This window comes from Oncorhynchus nerka, linkage group LG13 (assembly GCF_034236695.1).
Source record: "Oncorhynchus nerka isolate Pitt River linkage group LG13, Oner_Uvic_2.0, whole genome shotgun sequence".
NCBI lineage: Eukaryota > Metazoa > Chordata > Actinopteri > Salmoniformes > Salmonidae > Oncorhynchus > Oncorhynchus nerka.
In genome coordinates this window covers 69,365,535-69,386,047 of record NC_088408.1, presented here as the reverse complement: position 1 = coordinate 69,386,047, position 20,513 = coordinate 69,365,535, and the positions used below count along the sequence as shown (strand labels likewise).

Genomic DNA, 20,513 nt, shown 5'->3' with positions numbered 1-20,513 from the left:
AGAAGCAAGTTCTATCAGCAAAAATATAAAAATGAATTCTAGTAAATGTTTGCACAGTTTGAAACATCAATGCTTACATACTCGCTTATTCTTGGTTTTAAACAGACACTATTTCTCCATATAAACAGTGGTGAACTATACCCCTTTGTTTATTATGAAGTACTGTTGTTTATGATATGAATGGCAAGCTATGTACTAGTGAAATGCTCTGTGTGTACTGCAAGCCACTGTGCCACTGTATCTATTCTGTTTCAATGAATTAAGTTATCTTTCAAAATCAATATATTGTGTGAAAGAAAGAGTCAGTAATCATTCTACAAATCAAACCATTTGCATCTTACATAGCCTTTTTGTATGGATTGACTGTCATCTACAATCAATGGAAAGGGATTTATTTACTGAGGAGTTGCCCTTCACTATTATACTATTTGTGTGTTTGCTTTTGGATCCTTACACAATCATTCCCAAAGTGCTTGAAACAAACCATTGAATTATTCAGTGTGTTTTAGTGACTCCTTTTCTCTAGAGTGAATGATTACAGTTACAGTGTAGCGCAGTTTTGCACTCTTTTCATTACCAAACTTTGCATGCAAGATCCAACTAAGAGAGTCTGATTTGAGATTAAAATACAATACTGATTAGGTAACTATCTCTCTGTTAGATAGGCAATACTTTCTTGAGGGGAACGTCCACAATGTCCATTATATCTCTCTTTAAAATGTATATTTATGGGCCTTGTGTATATTAGTGTTGTGTCTCGTGCAAGAGATTCATCTTCGATGTACTGTAGATAGTGTAAAGCGTCTTGGCAATATGATGGGCAGTAAAATGTAAATGTCCCACTCTCCTAAAATTACAACAACCTTTGGCAGGGATTTGAGTTCTTTAAATCCAGACCTTGATACAGAGCACACTGCAGAAAAGGGCATCACAGCATGCATGATACAATTAAATCCTTCAGTTTTTTTCTCAAGCTGTGTGAAAATCCACAGATGACAGATGCTTTAGTAGATGTGAACTTTTCCTTCTTTTTATTGGATCCAGAAGGAGATAGGCCATAGGTCTACAGTATGGAAGATAAACCCACTGACTGTTATTATCATTATATTATTTATGTTGGTAATCTCCATCATCACAACACCTTAACGTCTGTGTAGAACCACTGTTACATTGAAAAGAAAATGTGTATGTGTGTATGTTTTACTATGGATCTAAAATGCTTCTCTATCTTTCTTTTCTCAGGTCATATTGATCTTGAATCAATCTGAAGGGGGAGATCGGAGGAGTCCCTCTAAGATGACACGCACAGATCCCCCTGATATACTGGTATCCACTCTGTATCGGGACATCAAATTAAACCCCATCACTGGGCACTCTCAACAATGTGACTCGCAAATGATTGACAAACTGGAGCGACATACGGAGACCATCAACAAAAGACACTGCCGTAGCTTTGACTTCCTCGAGTCATTGGACGACCCACAGTCCTTTTCCGCCTCAATGGAATACCCTTACAAGAGGACTGAGCATCAGGGGGTGCATAAAGAGGTGACCTGGAATGGCCTGGATCATCCAGGACACCTCCGTTTCTCCTCCCCTGATCTGTTTAACACTAGACTACCACCACCACAGCATGCTAACCCAGACAAAACCAGTACCAGTCAGGCCGCGAGGTCAGATTCAAAGAAGAGGTCTAGATCTAAAAGTGCCCCCAGAGTCAAGACTACCTTTACCCCGGTGCCCATTTCAGTCTCCTCACCAGCAAACAAGAGGGGACGAGATGTCTCACAGGCTGTACCAGACCCTATAAGGACATCTGAACCACACCGGGACTCTTACTCCTCTAACCGGGCTTTTTTGAACGAGGTACACCCTATAAAACTGCAACCACGCTCTCCCCTCTATGTCTCGGACTGTTTCTCCGAGGTGAGCAAACAGGATCAACCTGCCATCACTCCTCATGTCAGGTGTCGTGTTGATATCAAGCCAGATGCGGCAGTCCTACAGCACACAGCCCGGAGGTCTCAGAACATGAGGACTGAACATCCCTGGCAGAGATATTCCTACTCCAGTCAGAGTAGAGGTCTGTCTGTGCCACGGCAGGTACGGACACCCACGCCAAGCGAATGTTACAGTGGTGATTATAGACAAGCATATCAGTACACTACCTGCATGACCCCCAGCTACATTCAGCCAGTAGACATGCGAAGGTTGCCCTCCCCTATAATGCCAAGGGAATACTTGTCAAGGGAGCAGAGGACTCTCTCAAACCCCAATATACCAACTAAATTCTTCTACACTGAGGATCCGACTAGATATCCTGTCCATCCATCTACTAGAGCGTACTATCAGGATGATAATTCCAGCCTCACCAGCCAAGGCAGTACTCTTAATAGTCAGTATGTGCATGATCCAAGGACTCGCTGGGTTCACACTCTCCCAGGCCGACCATATTACACAGAGCAACACATGTCCAGCAGAGACCCTGGGCAGGCTGTCTATACCAGACCTTACTCCACAAGCGAAGCAGGGCCATACTTTGCTCAAACACCACAGGCAAGAGCATACTATGGTGACGATCCCAGAGCATATCCTTGTCAGTCAAATGGCTCCAAGGTGTTCTACAGCAAGCCGTACAACCCCCCAGCAGGACAGTATATTCCATACAAGGCGTATCACACGGAGGGCCGTCAACAACCACAAATGTCCCAGGCTTATGCAGATGACTGGTATCGTTCAAGTATATCTGGATACTCGAACCAGTCCTCTCAGCTGACACCACAGAGAGTAAGACAAGAGCCAGTAATGTCCCCCTGGTTTGCAAACAGTTATGTGGAGCCAAACAGACTGGTAGCAGAAGTCAGAAACCATTCCAAATCCTGGGACAATATTCTTTATCCTCGTCATGACAGGGAGCAAGCAGTACCCCGTGGATGCAGCTATGAGAATCTGTTTCCTAGTGTTACATCACAGCCAGTTATACTCAATCTATCTGGTTCACCAAGGCGCTATGCTGCCCGGTCCATCTCTGAAAACTCCTTAGAGAAAGGACCAAACAATCCTGGAAGGAACACTAAGGCTGGGCTATGGTTTGCAACTCCTGAGATCACGATAACCGACAATGACATACGTGCACGCAACCACAAACAGAGAGATGTGCGTTCAGCCAGCTGGGATACACTGGATTGTGAAAAGGCACCGACTCAAAATGTACTTCATCATCAAGAGCAGCCATCTGAGTCAGCAGAACTGACAAAAGACAGAAAACACAACAATTATTCCCTGCAGCAGAGCCTAGAGCAACTGGACGAGCTGCTAGCTGATCTTGTCATTGATTACAAACCACCGACCAACAGGAAGCCTAGTCAGGATCTATTGAACCAAATAAAACAGTTGATTAGTGAGGATGATAAAAAAGGAAAGATAAAATATTCGGGCCTAGAGAGTCTAGGAGGCCTAGAGAGTATAGGACCTCTCAACACACCACCCTCCTCCACTAAAACCAGCCCTGACACTATCAAAGACCCAGACAGTGGGTGTGATGGCTTACAGAGCTTACAGAGGAGTCCAGAGGAGATCTCCCCAGACCATAGCACAGACGACAATGACACCATGATGTGTGCCAACAGGAAGTGCAAGCGGACAGAGACCCTGTTCAATGCCTGTCTTTACTTCAAATCCTGTCATAGTTGCTACACCTTCTACTGCTCCCGGAACTGCCGTCGGGATGACTGGGACAGCCATAAAGAGAACTGTCTGTATGGACGTATCAGCAGTGTGTGCAGACACATGCTGAAGTACTGCAGAGAGAACTCTGAGATCCATAAAGTCTTCTCTCGCATTTCCAAAGCTGGCTACCTTTCCAGAGGGAGAGGCATTCTTTTCCTGGGCTTTGCTAACCCAGGGACTGCTGACAACTTCCTGAAGGTCGGGCTTGAGAGCCTCGTCATGTCCCCCACATATCTGTCTCTCAGAGAGCTGGACAGCTTCAAAGACAACCTGGGGGATTACTGCAAGGACCTGCAGCAGGCTGGCAATGAGTATGACCCCAATGAATGTTTCCTCTTGAATGTATCCATAGCTGTTGGTGAACTAGTGCCTAACAGACCCTCACCAAGAGTCCAAACACCAACAGTCCGAAAATATGCAAAGATTTCGTTGGCCTCCTCCAGCCCAGATAAAAATGTCTTCAAGAAGGAGAGTGACATGGAGACACTCATTCTGACCCCGCCTCCAGGCACACCTGATATTGACAAAGAGGGAAAGGAGGGTATGAAAGCCAGAGAGATCTGCTTTATCAATATCCAACGTGCGCTCAGGACCAGGGGAGTCTTCCTGCGTCATGAGTATCCCAAAATATACAATCAACTCTGTGAGTTTGTGGAGAGCAACAAGAGATTCACACCCACTACCATTTACCCCATAGATAAGAGAACAGGGAAGCAGTTCATGTGTATGATCATGGCTGCTTCTGAGCCCAGAACGCTAGACTGGGTAGGCACCCCCCATCTCCTGGATGATATTATATAGTACTGACCTGTGCACCTCTGATGTCACCTATATATACATGTAGATACATGTAATTTAACAGATATTTATGATGAATATTTGTAGATACATATGTATTTTACATCAGAAAGGAAGATTGTTAATAAGACTACTGTTATTAATGTTTGCAATCGCTAAGAATTATTAAAACAATGTGCAGGACAGTGTTGACTGATGTTACACACACACAAACAAACAAACTATAATGTAACACTTTATCATTGTTGGTTTTTGTTGCAGTAGTGTTGTTTTTATTCTGTTACACTGAAAATAGCTTGATCTGCATGTAAAATGGTCATACTGTATTTACAAGTCATTATTTTGTTTTTAATCCCTGTTTAGACAAGGTACTGTCTGTGTTGATACCACATGAATTGGGTTGGGTTGTCAGGCACAAATAATTCACAATTATCTAGAAAAATACCACTGCCTGGCTGAATATAACTGAGGGAGGCACTACTATTCAGAACATTTCTAAAGCAATCTAGATTAAACCTACAAAGCATAATTTTGCTCCAAATGTAGAGCTCCACTAGTGTTCTACGTGTTGAAGCGGTTCTCAGCAGCTGTAATATATATATACAAAAAAAAAAAAAATACTGACAGTTGTATTTCTGCACATGCTTCATTATATCCTGAAAATATTTGAATATCAAAGTCTGTCTTGAAATTGCTGTGCTGTGCCAGAGTCTGGGTATACATCTTAGTTAAGATGATTAATATCACTGCTGATAATAATGCTTTCATTATGTCTACTTATGGATAGAAAAATCAGGTGTCTACACCTATGCTCTGAATCCCCTCCCCCCTTGAGTTTTGTTTTAGGCATTAATTGCACCCTCTTTCATCACTTTATTAACATTATATTGACTCTACATTGTTCAATTCACTGTAACACGCTTGATAACTTGTTAGATTGTGGCCTTCAGTAGAAAATGCATTTGACAGAAAGCAATGTGTGGATTTGTTTTGTAAGGCTTGACTCTTGACTGTAAATGAATGTGGTGCATTTGCTTGACATTGCAAATGAATATTTACTTTGCTTAAAGCATGTTATTTATATTCAGGTATTTTAAGTATTGATTATGCTTATGAAAAACTGACAATGGTTATAATAAACTGACATTTAATTATTTGAATTGTAATATTATGTTTAAAGAATAAAATGCTAGTACTATTTATTTTTGGTTGAGAAAATACACCTTCCTTTTGAGATACATATTTATGGTATAATTAACACATTTGTTGAAGAATATACATTAATATCCTATACCGCCTATTTCATACCTTTAAACGAACACAAAAATGCAATAAAGAGAAGAAACAGAAAGCGCAACCTTCATAATTGAACAGTAACATATTGGTAATGACAAGCTGGAGCGTTGAGCTGCTAAAAGCTTCTATTGCACCTGAACATAAATTATACAGAATGTCTCCTAATGCATCTAGCTACACAGCACTGAAACGAGCATGTTAAATGTCCATTGATAGAGCCTGAAAATCTAAGGTTGATCTTTTACATCATATTTCCCCCTGCTAGATGTTACCCAATTTTCTATTTTGTGATGTTTATAACCCATGTATAATAAACACAAAATGAAGACAGACCCTTCTCTTTGCATTTGTATTCTATAGTAAACCATGCAGAGCCCTGTATTCAGCCATCTCACGTCTCTTAAGTAAACCATACAGAACATTAAAACAATGATCATACAATGTGATCAATAGACCAAGTATTTAGTCTTTCCCCTTTGTGTTGGTCTTACAAGCTACGTCAGTGTCTTTTGTTGATGGTCTCTATGTGTTGTTCCATTTTGACCAATTTATTCACAAGTAGATGGGAAGCCTGTAGTTATTCACACTTCTATCAGATAGCCCTGAAGGACATTCAGATGACTTCAAGATTGATGAGCAACTGGCACATCGTTTTCTAACTAATGCATAGACTGTAAATCAAATTAGCCATGGCACATCCTCTGCACTGGAAACTAGATATCCGGAAGGACTACAGCCCATTATAGAGACAAAGATAATACAGATAGTCATTTAAATGGTTAATCAATATTCTATTGCCATTTTGATAGTGCCTCGTAAATTGCCAACAGACACTATCCCATCACGATAGCACACCACCCTGCAATATTCAGTTAAATGTGAGAAACCAGCACTACTTCTGCTGGTCTGAAAACAGACATCTCAACATTCTTATGTAAGACAGTTTTCATCTTTGTTTTTCTTTACAAATGGAGATGGTTGGCGAGAAAAACCTGGAGACAAGTCATTTTGAAGAGTGTATAAATTAATGGAACTTGATCGCCACCTATTGATGAAATGTAGACATTGCTAAAGTGGCAAATCAGGAAAGTCAAATTACTGTATTTCATATTATTCAAAAACCTAGTTTGTAGTTTATAGCATACAAATCTGACCTGCATTTGTAAAAAATAGTATGTTTTCTTTGTTCAGGTAGTACGCCTAGTTTGAACAGTAGGGATGCCTCCTACACATTTACAGTAAAAAAAGAAAGAAAGGTGGGCTTGTCATGGACAAAGATTTTCTAGATTTTGCATCCCCAGCAAGAAAAGGTCAGGGACTCACAGCCTTGAGATTCCAAGAGCATCATATGCACAGTTCATATATCCTCCTGACCCAGCAAAAAATATATATATTGCAAGGTGGTGCGCTATAGTGATGGGATAGTGTCTGTTGGCAATTTATGACCTGGTCTCCACAATCATCAGACCTCAACCCAATTGAGATGGTTTGGGATGAGTTGGACCGCAGAGTGAAGGGAAATCAGCCAACAAGTGCACAGCACATGTGAGAATTCCTTCAAAACTGTTGGAAAAGCATTCCAGGTAAAGCTGGTTGAAAGAATGCCAAGAGTGTGAAAAGCTGTCATCAAGACAAAAGGGTGGCCACTTTGAAGAATCTCAAATATGAAATATATTTTGATTTGTTTAACACTTTTTTGGTTACTACATGATTCCATATGTGTTATTTCATAGCTGTAATGTCTTCACCATTATTATACAATGTAGAAAATAGTAAAAAAAATAAAGAAAACACATGGAATGAGTAGGTGTGTCCAAAGTTTTGACTGGTACTGTGTATATGTTTTACATAAGTGTTTTTGTTTTTATTTGTGTATTTTTTTAACTGTATGTGTATGTAGAGGAATCGATTATTAGTAAATGTGATATTTGTTTTAAATGACCGTAAATGTGTACAGTAAGTAAGAAAACCTAGTTTAGCATCCTGAAGTCCACTACAGACGACATTCATAAACAAGCTCTTACTTAGCTCTTATTAAATGTAAAAACAGAAAACTCACGAAACTATTCCAGGTTGAGATATTTACTAAAATCTCAGTGGCCCAGCGCGCATGCGGGTGGAGCGCGCCTACTCGTGATGACAGCAGATGACAGCTGACTGAGCTAGCGCGCTGAGGGAAAGGGGAGATCAGGAACGGTCTGGAATAGACATATCTAGCGATTTAACTGGTCAGACACTGACATTATTTCACGGTTATAGGGATTCCATAAAGAACTGGTATACTATCAACAACTTGTTTGGTAAGTCATTGAATTCGTGTTATAGCTAACGCGTTAGCTAGTTCTGTTTTCATCGCTGGCCTTCTTCTGCTAACGTTAGCTAGCTACTTCTTGGATGTCCTCCGTGATTGAACGCTATTTTCTTCCACAATTGGCCAGCCTGGCCTACCCGGGCAACATTGACATATCCCTAGAAAGGTATCCCATCGTATCTCGATGTTTGGCTAGTAACAGTGTTGCAACATTTCAAGTTGGCTAGGTCAATAGCTAACGTTACTTAACCAACGAGCTAGTAAGCTAGTTAACGGTTACCGTTGTTGATAGCTAGCTAAGTACAGTAACGTTAGCTATGCTCTCTGTGATAACTAGTTAACCATTTTGATTGTAAACTAGTACCTAGGCACCTAGCTAACTACGCTATAGCGACCTGTTAGTGTTAACGTTAGTTAGATAATTAGGTAGTTTGCTAGATAGCTATCCAATGCGCCTATAATAGCAAGTTTTCTAACTAACGTTAGCTAGATTGCTAGCATTTCACTGTTAACGTATGCCAGTATGATGAAAGGAAGCTAGCTAACTGTTTACAACAGAGGCCGACGGTGACACATGAACTAGTATTAGTAACTAACGTTAGTTAGCTAACTAGCTAGTTAAACTAACAATTCCGCAAGATGTCGACTGTTGCAAAAGTGAACAAGACAAGGCTGGGGCCCTGAAAATGACTAAATTGTTGTTGGAATAATTAACTGGCCAGCGAACGGCGGTCGCCTCTCCCTACCCACCTGATCCCCTACATTAGGTGTAGAATTGAGCCCCACCCAGTGCAGGGGCCGTGACTATCCATGACTAGGGTAGTATGATGAACCATAGAGAACTTCAGGTGTGTGTGTGTGTATCAAGCGGGGCTCAAAAGGTTTTCAAAACAGAATGGTCACAATAATTTACGTTGATTTAAGGAATGCACTTTACTTTTTGATTAGGCTAATTGTTAGAGCCAAAACATGAATACATCTCAATCACACAAATGAAGAGTGTGCTCCTAGCTTTTTAAATTTGTTAAATTCTTGAGTTATAGTGATCTACCAGACATGGGATATCATTCAGGTTCCTTTGAATATCAACTGACTTTGCCCCTGGAGTACTAGTCGTGTTGTTCCGTGTTGAAGTCTTTGTTTTGGCAAGGTCAGGAGTTAGGATGTTGAACGCTCCAGAGCAGAGGATCAGGATGTCTCATTCAGCGTAGGAGTGCGCTGTCAGGCTTTGTCTTCCTGGCAGGCAGCATTTGGTCTACATTTAGCAAAATAAGATTTTGAGCAGACATCTCAGTGAAGGTGTTGATTTTAGGCATACAGAATTTCTCCTTTCCTTATATTTGGAAGCTACCCATTTGCTCCCACCTCTGAACTTAAAGCCTTTGTAGATATTGCACTGCTTTGACCTACAGAATGCCCTCCTTTTTGGTATGGTTGTGTAAGAGGAAACGTTTACTAATTTGTTATCCCTGGGATCTGATTGCCTAACCCAAGGTTGTAGGCATTGATGATATCACTAGGGTTATTTTTTCCAGTATTTTACAAATGTTTCAACCCCGAGAATAAATCCTTTTTCTCCCGAGTAACACATTATTTCCCGCCAAAACCAGAAGTGTCATTCAAAAGCATTATAAAGCATACAAATATGCCTATGTCTGGATTTAAATAGAGCTTTGATTGAACATTCAAGCTTGATGCCTGATGAGCCATACTGACTCCCTAGTTAATATTGCCTGCTAACATGAATTTATTTTAACTAAATATGCAGGTTTAAAAAATTATACTTCTGTGTATTGATTTTAAGAAAGGCATTGATGTTTATGGTCATGTACAATCATGCAACGATTGTGCTTTTGCTAAATCATCACCCTTTTGACGAAGTAGGCTGTGATTCGATGATAAATTGATTATATGCAATGCTGGACAAGCTAGTTAACCTAGTAATATCATCAACCATGTGTAGTTAACTAGTGATTATGTGAAGATTGATTGTTTTTTCTAAGATAAGTTTAATGCTATCTAGCAACTTACCTTGGCTCTTTGCTGCACTCGCGTAACAGGTGGTCAGCCTGTCACGCAGTTTCTTCGTGGAATGCGATGTAATCGGCTATAATCGGCATCCAAAAATGCAGATTATCGATTTGTTATGAAAACTTGAAATCGGCCCTAATTAATCGGACAGGCCCGATTAATCAGTCGACCTCTACATTCTACTGTCAATGTTTGTCTCTGGAGATTGCATGGCTGTGTGCTCGATTGAATACACCTGTCAGCAACGTGTTTGGCTGAAATAGCCAAATCCACTTATTTGAAGGAGTATCCACATACACTACACTGTATAACACATATACAAAAGTATGTGGCAGGTCTTTAAAAAAACAAACAAAAAACTTGTTCCTACACAGTAGTTGTAGGACAGGCATATGGTAGGCCTACTAGATGTGACAAACAATGTCTGTGGGGAACTCACGCATGAAAGAGACAAGGGTCTCTTATTCACATTTATATTGTGCTGTCCGACACCCACTATTCCTGAGCTTCGGTGATGTAGCCTAGTGAATAATTTCTCAGATCCTTGTTCTGACTGAAGTACTTTAGGCTGTTTTATTACCACCACCACTACCTCACTTTCAGCTACCCTGCTTACCCTGGTTTCAGTTTCATATTTGTATTTTCTTAATGATCTAAGACCAAATATCATCAGTTGGATGTGGTGGGGCTGGATTGTTGGAATTGGTTGGGTAGAGTTTTGCCATGTCTCTTTGTGCTGTGTGAGCTCCTTCTGAGAGGTGATTGTTGGGAGGTGCAGCGTGCACCCCAAACCATTGCACACAGGAGCTGGTAAAATGTCTGCAGTCCAACGGAAGAAGGCCTGACGAATTTCAAAGGGACACAGCCCTTGAAGCTGCTGCTTAGCTGTTAGGCTAGGCAGTGGCGTGGCGTACCACAGATAATACAACTGGAGTCGTTAACCTGCTAATGCAAACAGTCCTATTTGATCTCATGTTGAGGGGAAGTGAAAAGGGAACTTTGTGTTTGAGTTTCGAGTGTCTTTAGAAAGTGATTCCTTTCTGTGTGTCTATAAAAAGCACTTTGTTCTGTTGGCTTGTGTTGCATGTTCAACTGAGGGAATGTTTGGGCTGTGTTCCAAACACCTCCATAAATGTGCCGTGTGGTGAGCTGCATCATTGGTTGAGGTGCTTTTCAGTTTTCTTTTCGAGATGGTTTGCTTCACAATGATTCCTTGTTCTGAGCCTAAGCATCATGTACGTAATGTTGGGAGAGATGGCTTTGGACTGAATTCTATTTCTAGCGTACCTACCACTAACTACCACCACTAACTACCGTCATTCTCTCGCACACCCGCGCCTGTGCCTTTTCACACCACCTACAGTGGTTTTTCTTCTGCTTTTGAGTTCCCCCGTCCTTTTCCATTACTTACTCATTAGGTAGGTCTACTCAACAAATATTCAACTCAGAAACTGCTTTACCTGTACCAGGCCACAGGTCCTACAGTATCACCTGTGTGTCGGCCCTAGGCCTACACCCTTTACTTCCACACAGGACTGTGACAAATGTAGTCTACTCTTTCAAGAGCCTACGGCACATGCGTATTCTCTTGGACTGGTACACTAGGTTGGTCATTAATCAATTGATTAGCCTTAAGTAAGTGTTTGACAGACTTTCTTTTTTTTTTAAACCCGAGATCCCCCAGTGTCTTCATGGTTCCAGAACTCCACAGTGGCCAGTCCATCATTGGATTTAGCCTACTAAAGGAACACACTTTGTGTATAACCCATGATTAACCTTTCTTATCTGGCATGACATGGTTAAGAAAACGCTTCTAAGCCTCATCAAAATATTCATGCCTCACACGCCTTTGTAGTTGTGTGAAAGCTCTGAGGCAGGGTTCTCTGGGCTGTTTTCACAGGCCTCCGAGCCTCACAATCTTGTCTGTTTTCCTTGGTAGCAGCCATCCACAAAGAACCTTGTGTCAAAGAATGCTCTAGGAAGTCATTTAAATTTCATGCATTTTGTCTGGTTTGTGTGTGAAGGAAAGGGAGACTAATATGATTTGCATATACACTCGTGCTGTGAATAATGCTACCAGATGCTTGTATGAGCGAGAGTATGGACTTGCTATTGTTTAAAAGCCTCCCCATCCCACTGTCAATCTTAACCAATAGAACTAGTGTTTCTGCCTTCTCTTGACTACTGACAGTCTACTTCCTCTGTCAGTGTGTGAGCTAGGATTCTGCCAACATGGCCTTTCCTGCTCTTCCTCAGGATTCCACTCTGAGAAATAAAAATGATCCATTGTCCTCACTTGTAAATCTACTCCAAACTACCCTGCATGTACAGTTAAAGTTGGAAGTTTACATACATCTTAGCCAAATACATTTAAACTCAGATTTTCACAATTCCTGACATTTAATCCTAGTCAAAATACCCTGTTTTAGGTCAGTTAGGATGACTACTTTATTTTAAGAATGTGAAATGTCAATAATAGCAGAGTGATTTATTTCAGCTTTTATTTCTTTCATCACATTCCAAGTGGATCAGAAGTTTACATACACTAAATTAGTATTTGGTAGCATTGCCTTTAAATTGTTTAACTTGGGTCATACGTTTCAGGTAGCCATCCACAAGCTTCCCACAATAACTTGGGTGAATTCCGGCCCATTCCTCCTGACAGAGCTGGTATAACTGACTCAGGTTTCTAGACCTCGTTGCTCACACACACTTTATCAGTTCTGCCCACTAGTGTTCTAATCTTTGTGATGGCCATTCCAATACCCTGACTTTGTTGTCCTTAAGCCATTTTGCCATAACTTTGCTTGGGGTCATTGTCCATTTGGAAGACCCATTTTCGACCAAGCTTTAACTGATGTCTTGAGATGTTGCTTCAATATATCCACATAATTTTCCTCCCTCATGAAGCCATCTATTTTGTGAAGTGCACCAGTCCCTCCTGCAGCAAAGCACCCCCACAACATGATGCTGCCACTCCCGTGAATCACGGTTGGATGGTGTACTTCGACTTGCAAGTCTCCCCATTTTTCCTCCAAACATAATGATGGTCATTATGGCCAAACAGTTCTATATTTGTTTTATCAGACCAGAGGACAATTCTCCAAAAAGTACGATCTTTGTCCCTATGTGCAGTTGCAAACCGTAGTCTGGCTTTTTTATGGCGGTTTTGGAGCAGTGACTTCTTCCTTGCTGAGCTGCCTTTCAGGTTATGTTGATATAGGACTCGTTTTACTGTGGATATTAGGTACTTTTGTAATGGTTTCCTCCAGCATCTTCACAAGGTCCTTTGCTGTTGTTCTGGGATTGATTTGCACTTTTTTGCACCAAAGTACGTTCATCTCTAGGAGACAGAACACCTCTCCTTCCTGAGCGGTATGAAGTCTGCGTGGTCCCATGGTGTTTATACTAGAGGTCGGCATGGCCGATTTAAAAAAATAAAATAATAATAATAATAGGGCCGATTTTCAAGTTTTCATAACAATCGGTAATCAGCGTTTTTGGACGCTGATTACTGCTGATTACATTGCACTCCACGAGGAGACTGTGTGACAGGCTGACCTCCTGTTACGCGAGTGCAGCAAGGAGCCAAGCTAAGTTGCTAGCTAGCATTAAACTTATACAAAAGTCAATCTTAACATAATCACTAGTTAACTACACATGGTTGATATTACTAATTTAACTAGCTTGTCCTGCGTTGCAAATAATCAATGCGGTAATTTATCATCGAATCACAGCCTACTTCGCCAAACGGGTGATGATTTAACAAGCGCATTTGCGAAAAAGTACTGTCGTTGCACCAATGTACCTAACCATAAACATCAATGCCTTTCTTAAAATCAATACATAAGTATATATTATTTTAACCTCTTGCGACGAGCAAACCCGTATCCGGGAGCGTAATCATAGCCTCAAATGCATTAGCATAACGCAGCGGACATAAACTTTTCCTATTCATGAAAATCGCAAATGAAATAAATATATTCAAACACAAGCTTAGCCTTTTGTTAATAACACTGCCATCTCAGATTTTCAAAATATGCGTTATAGCCAACACTAGACAATTATTTGTGTAAGTTTATCATGGCATAATGCTATGCTAGGCTCTGCTGGCAGCAGGCAACATTTTCACGAAAATAAGAAAAGCAACCAAATTAAATCATTTACCTTTGAAGAACTTCAGATGCTTTCACTCAGGAGACTCCCAGTTAGATAGCAAATGTTCCTTTTTTCCAAAAATATTATTTTTGTAGGCGAAAAAGCTCCCGTTTCTTCATCATGCTTGGCTGAGAAATCGACCGGAAAATGCTGCAACTATAACACCAAACTTTTTTCCAAATTTGCTCCATAATATCGACAGAAACACGGCAAACGTTGTTTAGGATCCATCCTCAAGGTGTTTTTAACATATATATTCGATAATATATCCGTCGAGGCAATTGGTTTCTCATAAGAAGCGATTGGGAAAAATGGCTACCTCAGTATTTTACGCGAGATTTTCTGCGCGAGACACCATGTGACCACATGCTATATATGGTCCCTTACAGCCATTCTTCAATGGAAATGCCTAAAAAGACGTCACAATGCTGTAGACTCCTTGGGGAAAACGTGGGAAACGTAGGCTCATTCGTAGCTCATTCACAGCCATATAAGGAGTCATTGGCATGAGGCGGTTTCAAAAAATGCGGCACTTCCTGGTTGGATTTTTATCTGGGTTATGCCTGTAGCATCAGTTCTGTGGTACTCATAGACAATATCTTTGCAGTTTTGGAAACGTCAGAGTCTCTTCTTTCCAAAGCTGTCAATTATATGCATAGTCGAGTATCTTTTCGTGACAAAATATCTTGTTTAAAACGGGAACGTTTTTCATCCAAAAATTAAAATAGCGCCCCCTAAATCCAAGAGGTTAAACCTGCATATTTAGTTAAAAGAAATTCATGTTAGCAGGCAATATTAACAAATTGTGTCACTTCTCTTGTGTTCTGTGCAAGCAGAGTCAGGGTATATGCAGCAGTTTGGGCCGCCTGGCTCGTTGCAAACTGTGTGTGAAGACCATTTCTTCCTAACAAAGACCGTAATTAATTTGCCGGAATTTTACATAATTATGACATTGAAGGTTGTGCAATGTAACAGCAATATTTAGACTTGTGGATGCCACCCGTTCGATAAAATACGTAATGGTTCGGTATTTCACTGAAAGAGTAAATGTTTTGTTTTTCTAAATGATTGTTTCTGGATTTTACCATATTAATGACTAAAGGCTCGTATTTCTGTGTGTTTATTATAATTAAGTCTATGATTTGATAGAGCAGTCTGTCTGAGCGGTGGTAGGCAGCAGCAGGCTCGTAAGCATTCATTCAAACAGCACTTTCCTGCGTTTGCCAGCAGCACTTGGCAATGCTTGAAGCACAGCGCTGTTTGACTTCAAGCCTATCAACTCCCGAGATTAGGCTGGCAATTCTATTGTGCCTATAAGAACATCCAATAGTCAAAGGTATATGAAATACAAATGGTATAGAGAGAAATAGTCCGATAATAACTACAACCTAAAACTTATTTCCTGGGAATATTGAAGACTCATGTTAAAAGGAACCACCAGCTTTTATATGTTCTCATGTTCTGAGCAAGGAACTTAAACGTTAGCTTTTTTACATGGCATATGTTGCACTTTTACTTTCTTCTCCAACACTGTGTTTTTGCATTATTTAAACCAAGATGAACATGTTTCATTATTTATTTGAGACTAAATAGATGTTTATTTATGTATTATATTAAGTGTTCATTCAGTATTGTTGTAATTGTCATATATATATTTTTTTAATTGTCCAATTAATCGGTATCAGCATTTTTTGGTCTTCCAATCGGTATCGGCGTTAGTCATAATCCTCTAGTTTATACTTGCGTACTATTGTTTGTACTGTTGATTGTGGTACCTTCAGGCGTTTGGAAATTGCTCCCAAGGATGAACCAGACTTGTGGAGGTCTTCAATTTTTTTTCTGAAGTCTTGGCTGATTTCTTTTGATTTTCCCATAATGTCAAGCAGAGGCACTGAGTTTGAAGGTAGGCCTTGAAATACATCCACAGGTACACGTCCAATTGACTCAAATTGTCAATTAGCCTATCAGAAGCTTCTAAAGCCATGACATCTTTTTATGGAATTTTCCAAGCTGTTTAAAGACAAAGTCAACTTAGTGTATGTAAACTTCTGACCCACTGGAATTGTGATACAGTGAATTGTAAGTGAAATAATCTCTGTAAACAGTTGTTGGAAAAATTACTTGTCGTGCATAAAGTAGATGTCCTAACTGACTTGCCAAAACTATAGTTTGTTAACAAGAAATTTGTGGAGTGGTTGAAAAACGAGTTTTAATGACTCCAACCTAAGTGTATGTAAACTTTCAACTTGTGCTCTGTCCTGACTGTCCAGTACTCATTCTCTCGCCAACAATGTCATTACCATCCTCGTTACCATTTATCCCCCAGTGTCACTGATCTCCCTCTTCTCTCACTCTTCTGCAGTCTTTAGCCTCTGAGTGAGCTGGTAAAGATGGTGAAGCCAGACATCCACACTCTGGCCCACCACCTGAAGCAGGAGCGGCTGTATGTGGCTTCAGAGAAGCAGCTGATCCAACGGCTCAACGGGGACGTGCTGAAGACTGCTGAGAGGCTGTACCGTGCTGCCTGGATCACCAAACAGCAGAGGATCAACCTCGACCGGCTCATTCTCACCAGGTCAGCATGGGGCCCCCCAGAGCTGGTCTTACCAGGGCATTTCAACGAGATTGATCCAATTGGAGAATAGAAACAGTTCTAATAGGAACTCGCCATTATAAAAATACATTTTGAGTTGTCCTCCACTTGTTTGCATTCGGCAGTGTGACCTTTAGTGAACTAGTAACTTAGTGGTCCTAAAGTAGGATCCCACTGTATTAAACTGTCTTATCTTCCTGATGTGATGATGTTGTTTGTTGTAAATCCTGCCAAACACGGTGCGTGTCAGAGCCAGCCGAGCACTATGTAGATTAGCAGCCCAAAAGGGAAATAGCAAGGAATCAGAGGAGTCCTGTGATCAGCAAGCATGTCATACAAGCATGTCACTCCAATCAGTAATCAACAGCTCTCTGTTGCTCACTGTTTCCCATTTCCAGCCACTGGTTTGTGGATCTTTCTCCTCTCGTAGTAATTAAAGCTCCCTGTCCTACAGTGCTGAGGCTTCCCCGGCCGAATGCTGCCAACATGCCAAAGTGCTGGAGGACACGCAGTTCCTGGACGGCTACAAGACTCTGGGCTTTCAGGAGAGCATCTATGGGGAGTTCCTGGGTCGGGTGCGCGAGAACCCTCGGCTGTTGGCCTCCTGCCTGGTGGCTGGGGAGAGGCTGAACCAGGAGCACACACAGGGGGTCATTTACACGGTCTTCACCTCCCTCTACGGTAACTGTATCATGCAGGAGGATGAGCGCTACCTGCTGCAGGTGAGCTGCCCGGACATCTTCTGATCTATGATCTAGACACTTGTACTATAAACACACAGCCAATAGCCACATGCACTCATCAAATGCACAGCAGCCACCTCTTATTTACCACTATTACCTGTCCTCATAGGTAGTGTGATGAGGCCATTTCTAACCTCTGTACTGCTAAATCTAATGGTAATGGTGCTACTGTTTCTATCAATTCCAGGTCCTCCGCTACTTGGTGGAGTTTGAGCTGAAGGAGAGCGACAACCCTCGGCGGCTGCTGCGGCGGGGCACGTGTGCCTTCAGCATCCTCTTCAAGCTCTTCTCCGAGGGGCTGTACTCGGCCAAGCTTTTCCTTACCGCCACCCTCCACGAGCCCATCATGCAGCTGCTGGTGGAGGACGAGGACCACCTGGAGACGGACCCCTCCAAGGTGACGGAGCGCTTCACGCCGGCCCAGCAGGAGCGCCTGTTTGGGGAGAAGGGCTCGGAGGGCTACAGACAGAAGGTGGCAGCTGCCGTGGAAGCCAACGAGGCCAAGCTGGTGACCCTGGTCAACAAGTTCATTGGCTACCTGAAGCAGAACACCTACTGCTTCCCCCACAACCTGCGCTGGATAGTGTCTCAGATGTACAAGACGCTATCGTGCGTGGAACGGCTGGAGGTGGGTGAGGTGCGGACCATGTGCACGGACCTGCTGCTCACCTGCTTCATCTGCCCAGCCATAGTCAACCCTGAGCAGTACGGCATCATCTCAGACGCCCCTATCAACGAGGTGGCTCGCTTCAACCTCATGCAGGTCAGTGGACAACCCAACAGACTCATACATCCACACTATTCTTATCCATGCCTGGACATTGACCGCTTACGATCAAATATTGTCACCTTTCCCCTTTATGCATTCTAATCATTATCTTTGTCCTGTAGGTAGGGCAGCTTCTTCAGCAGTTGGCAATGGCTGACGATGATGGAGACCCCCGGAGGAAAAACAGTTTGGCCAAGTTCGATAAGGTAAGATCCTCAAATACACATCTTAATATATAACCGGTTTGTCCATGGGGTAGCTTTTATTACATTCTGAATACATGTTTTGCTTCTTGCGTTATTATTGAAGTTGACTGTCTGGTTGTGTCACCTCAGAGCTGTGTAGCTGCCTTCTTGGATGTGGTAATCGGAGGGAGAGCTGTGGAGACACCGCCCATGTCCTCCATGAACCTACTAGAAGGACTCAGCAGGACTGTGGCGTACATGACACACAGTCAGCTCCTCTGCCTGGTACGCTGCTGATCTGACTGTTTTAGTCTGAATCTTGTGTGGCTTATGTTGTAGTTAGCCTAGTCTTGAACAGTATGTACACATGTTTTAGACGGGCAACAGTAAACGTTCCTATGTTACAGGAAGTGAACTTGACATGCCCAGGCTTGTCAGACCAGAAAGGGAGGAGACATTTCACACAGGTTGTTGAGGGTGCTGTTATGTCTCAACGACTGGGAGTTACCGTAGCGTACTCAAGAAACAAAGTATTACCACATCCTCCTGGAATTGTGGTGCTGTGGCTCCTCCCTTAGTTACCTTTCCTTATAACATTAGTGTGGTAATCAATAATTACCCTAGCTGTATTCTGTTGGCATGTCTCAAGCCCCACTTTTAGTTTGATTGTGAAGAAGAGCCCTGCATTTATCAACCGTGTCATAAGTTCTCCACCAGCTTAGCTATTAAAGCCTTAGTAAAAAGGTAATTGGGTTCCTCATAGAAACTAGGATGTGAGAGTATTAAATTAAGTAATTAACTCCTATGGTGTTCAGGTGGACTTTGTACGGAGTGTGATGGCAGGGGACCACCTCCGGGAGGAGGAGCACATGCTCCTGGAGACCATGCTGGCCAACGTTCCCCAGTCCCGCACGGTGAAGAGCAACAGTCTGGAGCTCACTCCCTCCAACACCCCCCAGCTCTCCCCAGCCACCACCCCCGCCAACAAAAAAAACAGGAACATAGGTACCTACCGACCTCCTCGGCTGTTGTTACTTTAGACCTGCAGCCAGTGGCTTTCTGACAGAGAAATACATACTGCATAATGATATAAGTGGTTTATCTCCAGTATTTGTTATTCCTGTTATAGTATTGCACCAGTTGGAGAGTTCAGTTTGAAATTACAATGAAACCATTCTTTTTATGTACTACTATAGGTTCTTTCATTCATGGTAATAAATAACTAGGTGAAGTAGCTAAAGTTGTAATGGCTGCAGGAAGCCTCTGTTATGTAGGAAGCTAATGAGGTTCTGGGCCTGTTCTACAGGTAATTAGCAGCCTCTAGATTGGAGATCAATTATGCAAATGAAAGCCAATTAAATTACAAAATATAAATGAACCCTTTCTTAATTGGTATGGATGGAGAAATATATACCTTCTCCATCATTAGGAATAAATCAGTTAAATGTGATTTCGACAACATCCTCCTCCATTTGAAATAAGCCACTTTAAGCTGCCCTACTGAAATGTGAACCGTTTCGATTTGAAGCTGTTTTACGCAGTTGCTTGCTACTCGCTCTGTATTCTCTCTGTTGCCCTCAACCTTCTTCCTCCTTTCCTCCTTTGCTGCCTGTGATCGACCCAGGACAACAGTTAGCAACTTCCTGGGACTCCACAACCACCACCCTGTCTGCTCACATTCCATTAGTTACCCCTTTTGGTGGGTAGCCTGGCAGCCCTGTGAGGCTGACTAGAACTAAAGCGTGTTTGTGCCACCTAGTCATGTGCCACTGCCAGTCACATACACCCAGTACCAGCCATGCTCATAGCCATGGTCCCTGCTGCAGTCTCACTGCTTCACCACCAGATAGAGCTAGCTGCTAGATGTGCTCTTGTCACCATGCCTGCTTTGCCCTGTGCT

General features: G+C 42.0%; 2 protein-coding genes across 5 annotated transcripts in view; both read left to right on the top strand.

The window, feature by feature from the left end:
* The first annotated feature begins 1,248 nt into the window (after window positions 1-1,248).
* LOC115139984 (apical junction component 1 homolog) lies at window positions 1,249-6,133 on the top strand. The gene has a single exon (XM_029677943.2). The coding sequence runs from the start codon at window positions 1,297-1,299 to the stop codon at window positions 4,528-4,530; it is 3,234 nt and encodes a 1,077-aa protein (XP_029533803.1). The 5' UTR covers window positions 1,249-1,296; the 3' UTR covers window positions 4,531-6,133.
* Window positions 6,134-7,962: 1,829 nt separating this feature from the next.
* The window catches only part of LOC115139983 (GTPase-activating protein and VPS9 domain-containing protein 1-like), a 43,317-nt gene continuing 30,766 nt past the window's right edge, over window positions 7,963-20,513 (top strand). For all 4 annotated transcript variants that reach the window (XM_029677940.2, XM_065026624.1, XM_029677942.2 and 1 more), the window contains exons 1-7: window positions 7,963-8,123; window positions 16,686-16,898; window positions 17,371-17,638; window positions 17,847-18,422; window positions 18,551-18,634; window positions 18,764-18,898; window positions 19,429-19,618. In XM_029677940.2, the coding sequence (XP_029533800.1) occupies window positions 16,714-16,898; window positions 17,371-17,638; window positions 17,847-18,422; window positions 18,551-18,634; window positions 18,764-18,898; window positions 19,429-19,618 (1,438 nt within the window). In that variant the 5' untranslated portion in view covers window positions 7,963-8,123; window positions 16,686-16,713. The remainder of the gene's footprint in view (window positions 8,124-16,685; window positions 16,899-17,370; window positions 17,639-17,846; window positions 18,423-18,550; window positions 18,635-18,763; window positions 18,899-19,428; window positions 19,619-20,513) is intronic.

Excerpts from the sequence above, each read along its gene's own strand:
- LOC115139984 (XM_029677943.2), top strand. The coding sequence starts at position 1,297 with ATGACACGCACAGATCCCCCTGATATACTGGTATCCACTCTGTATCGG.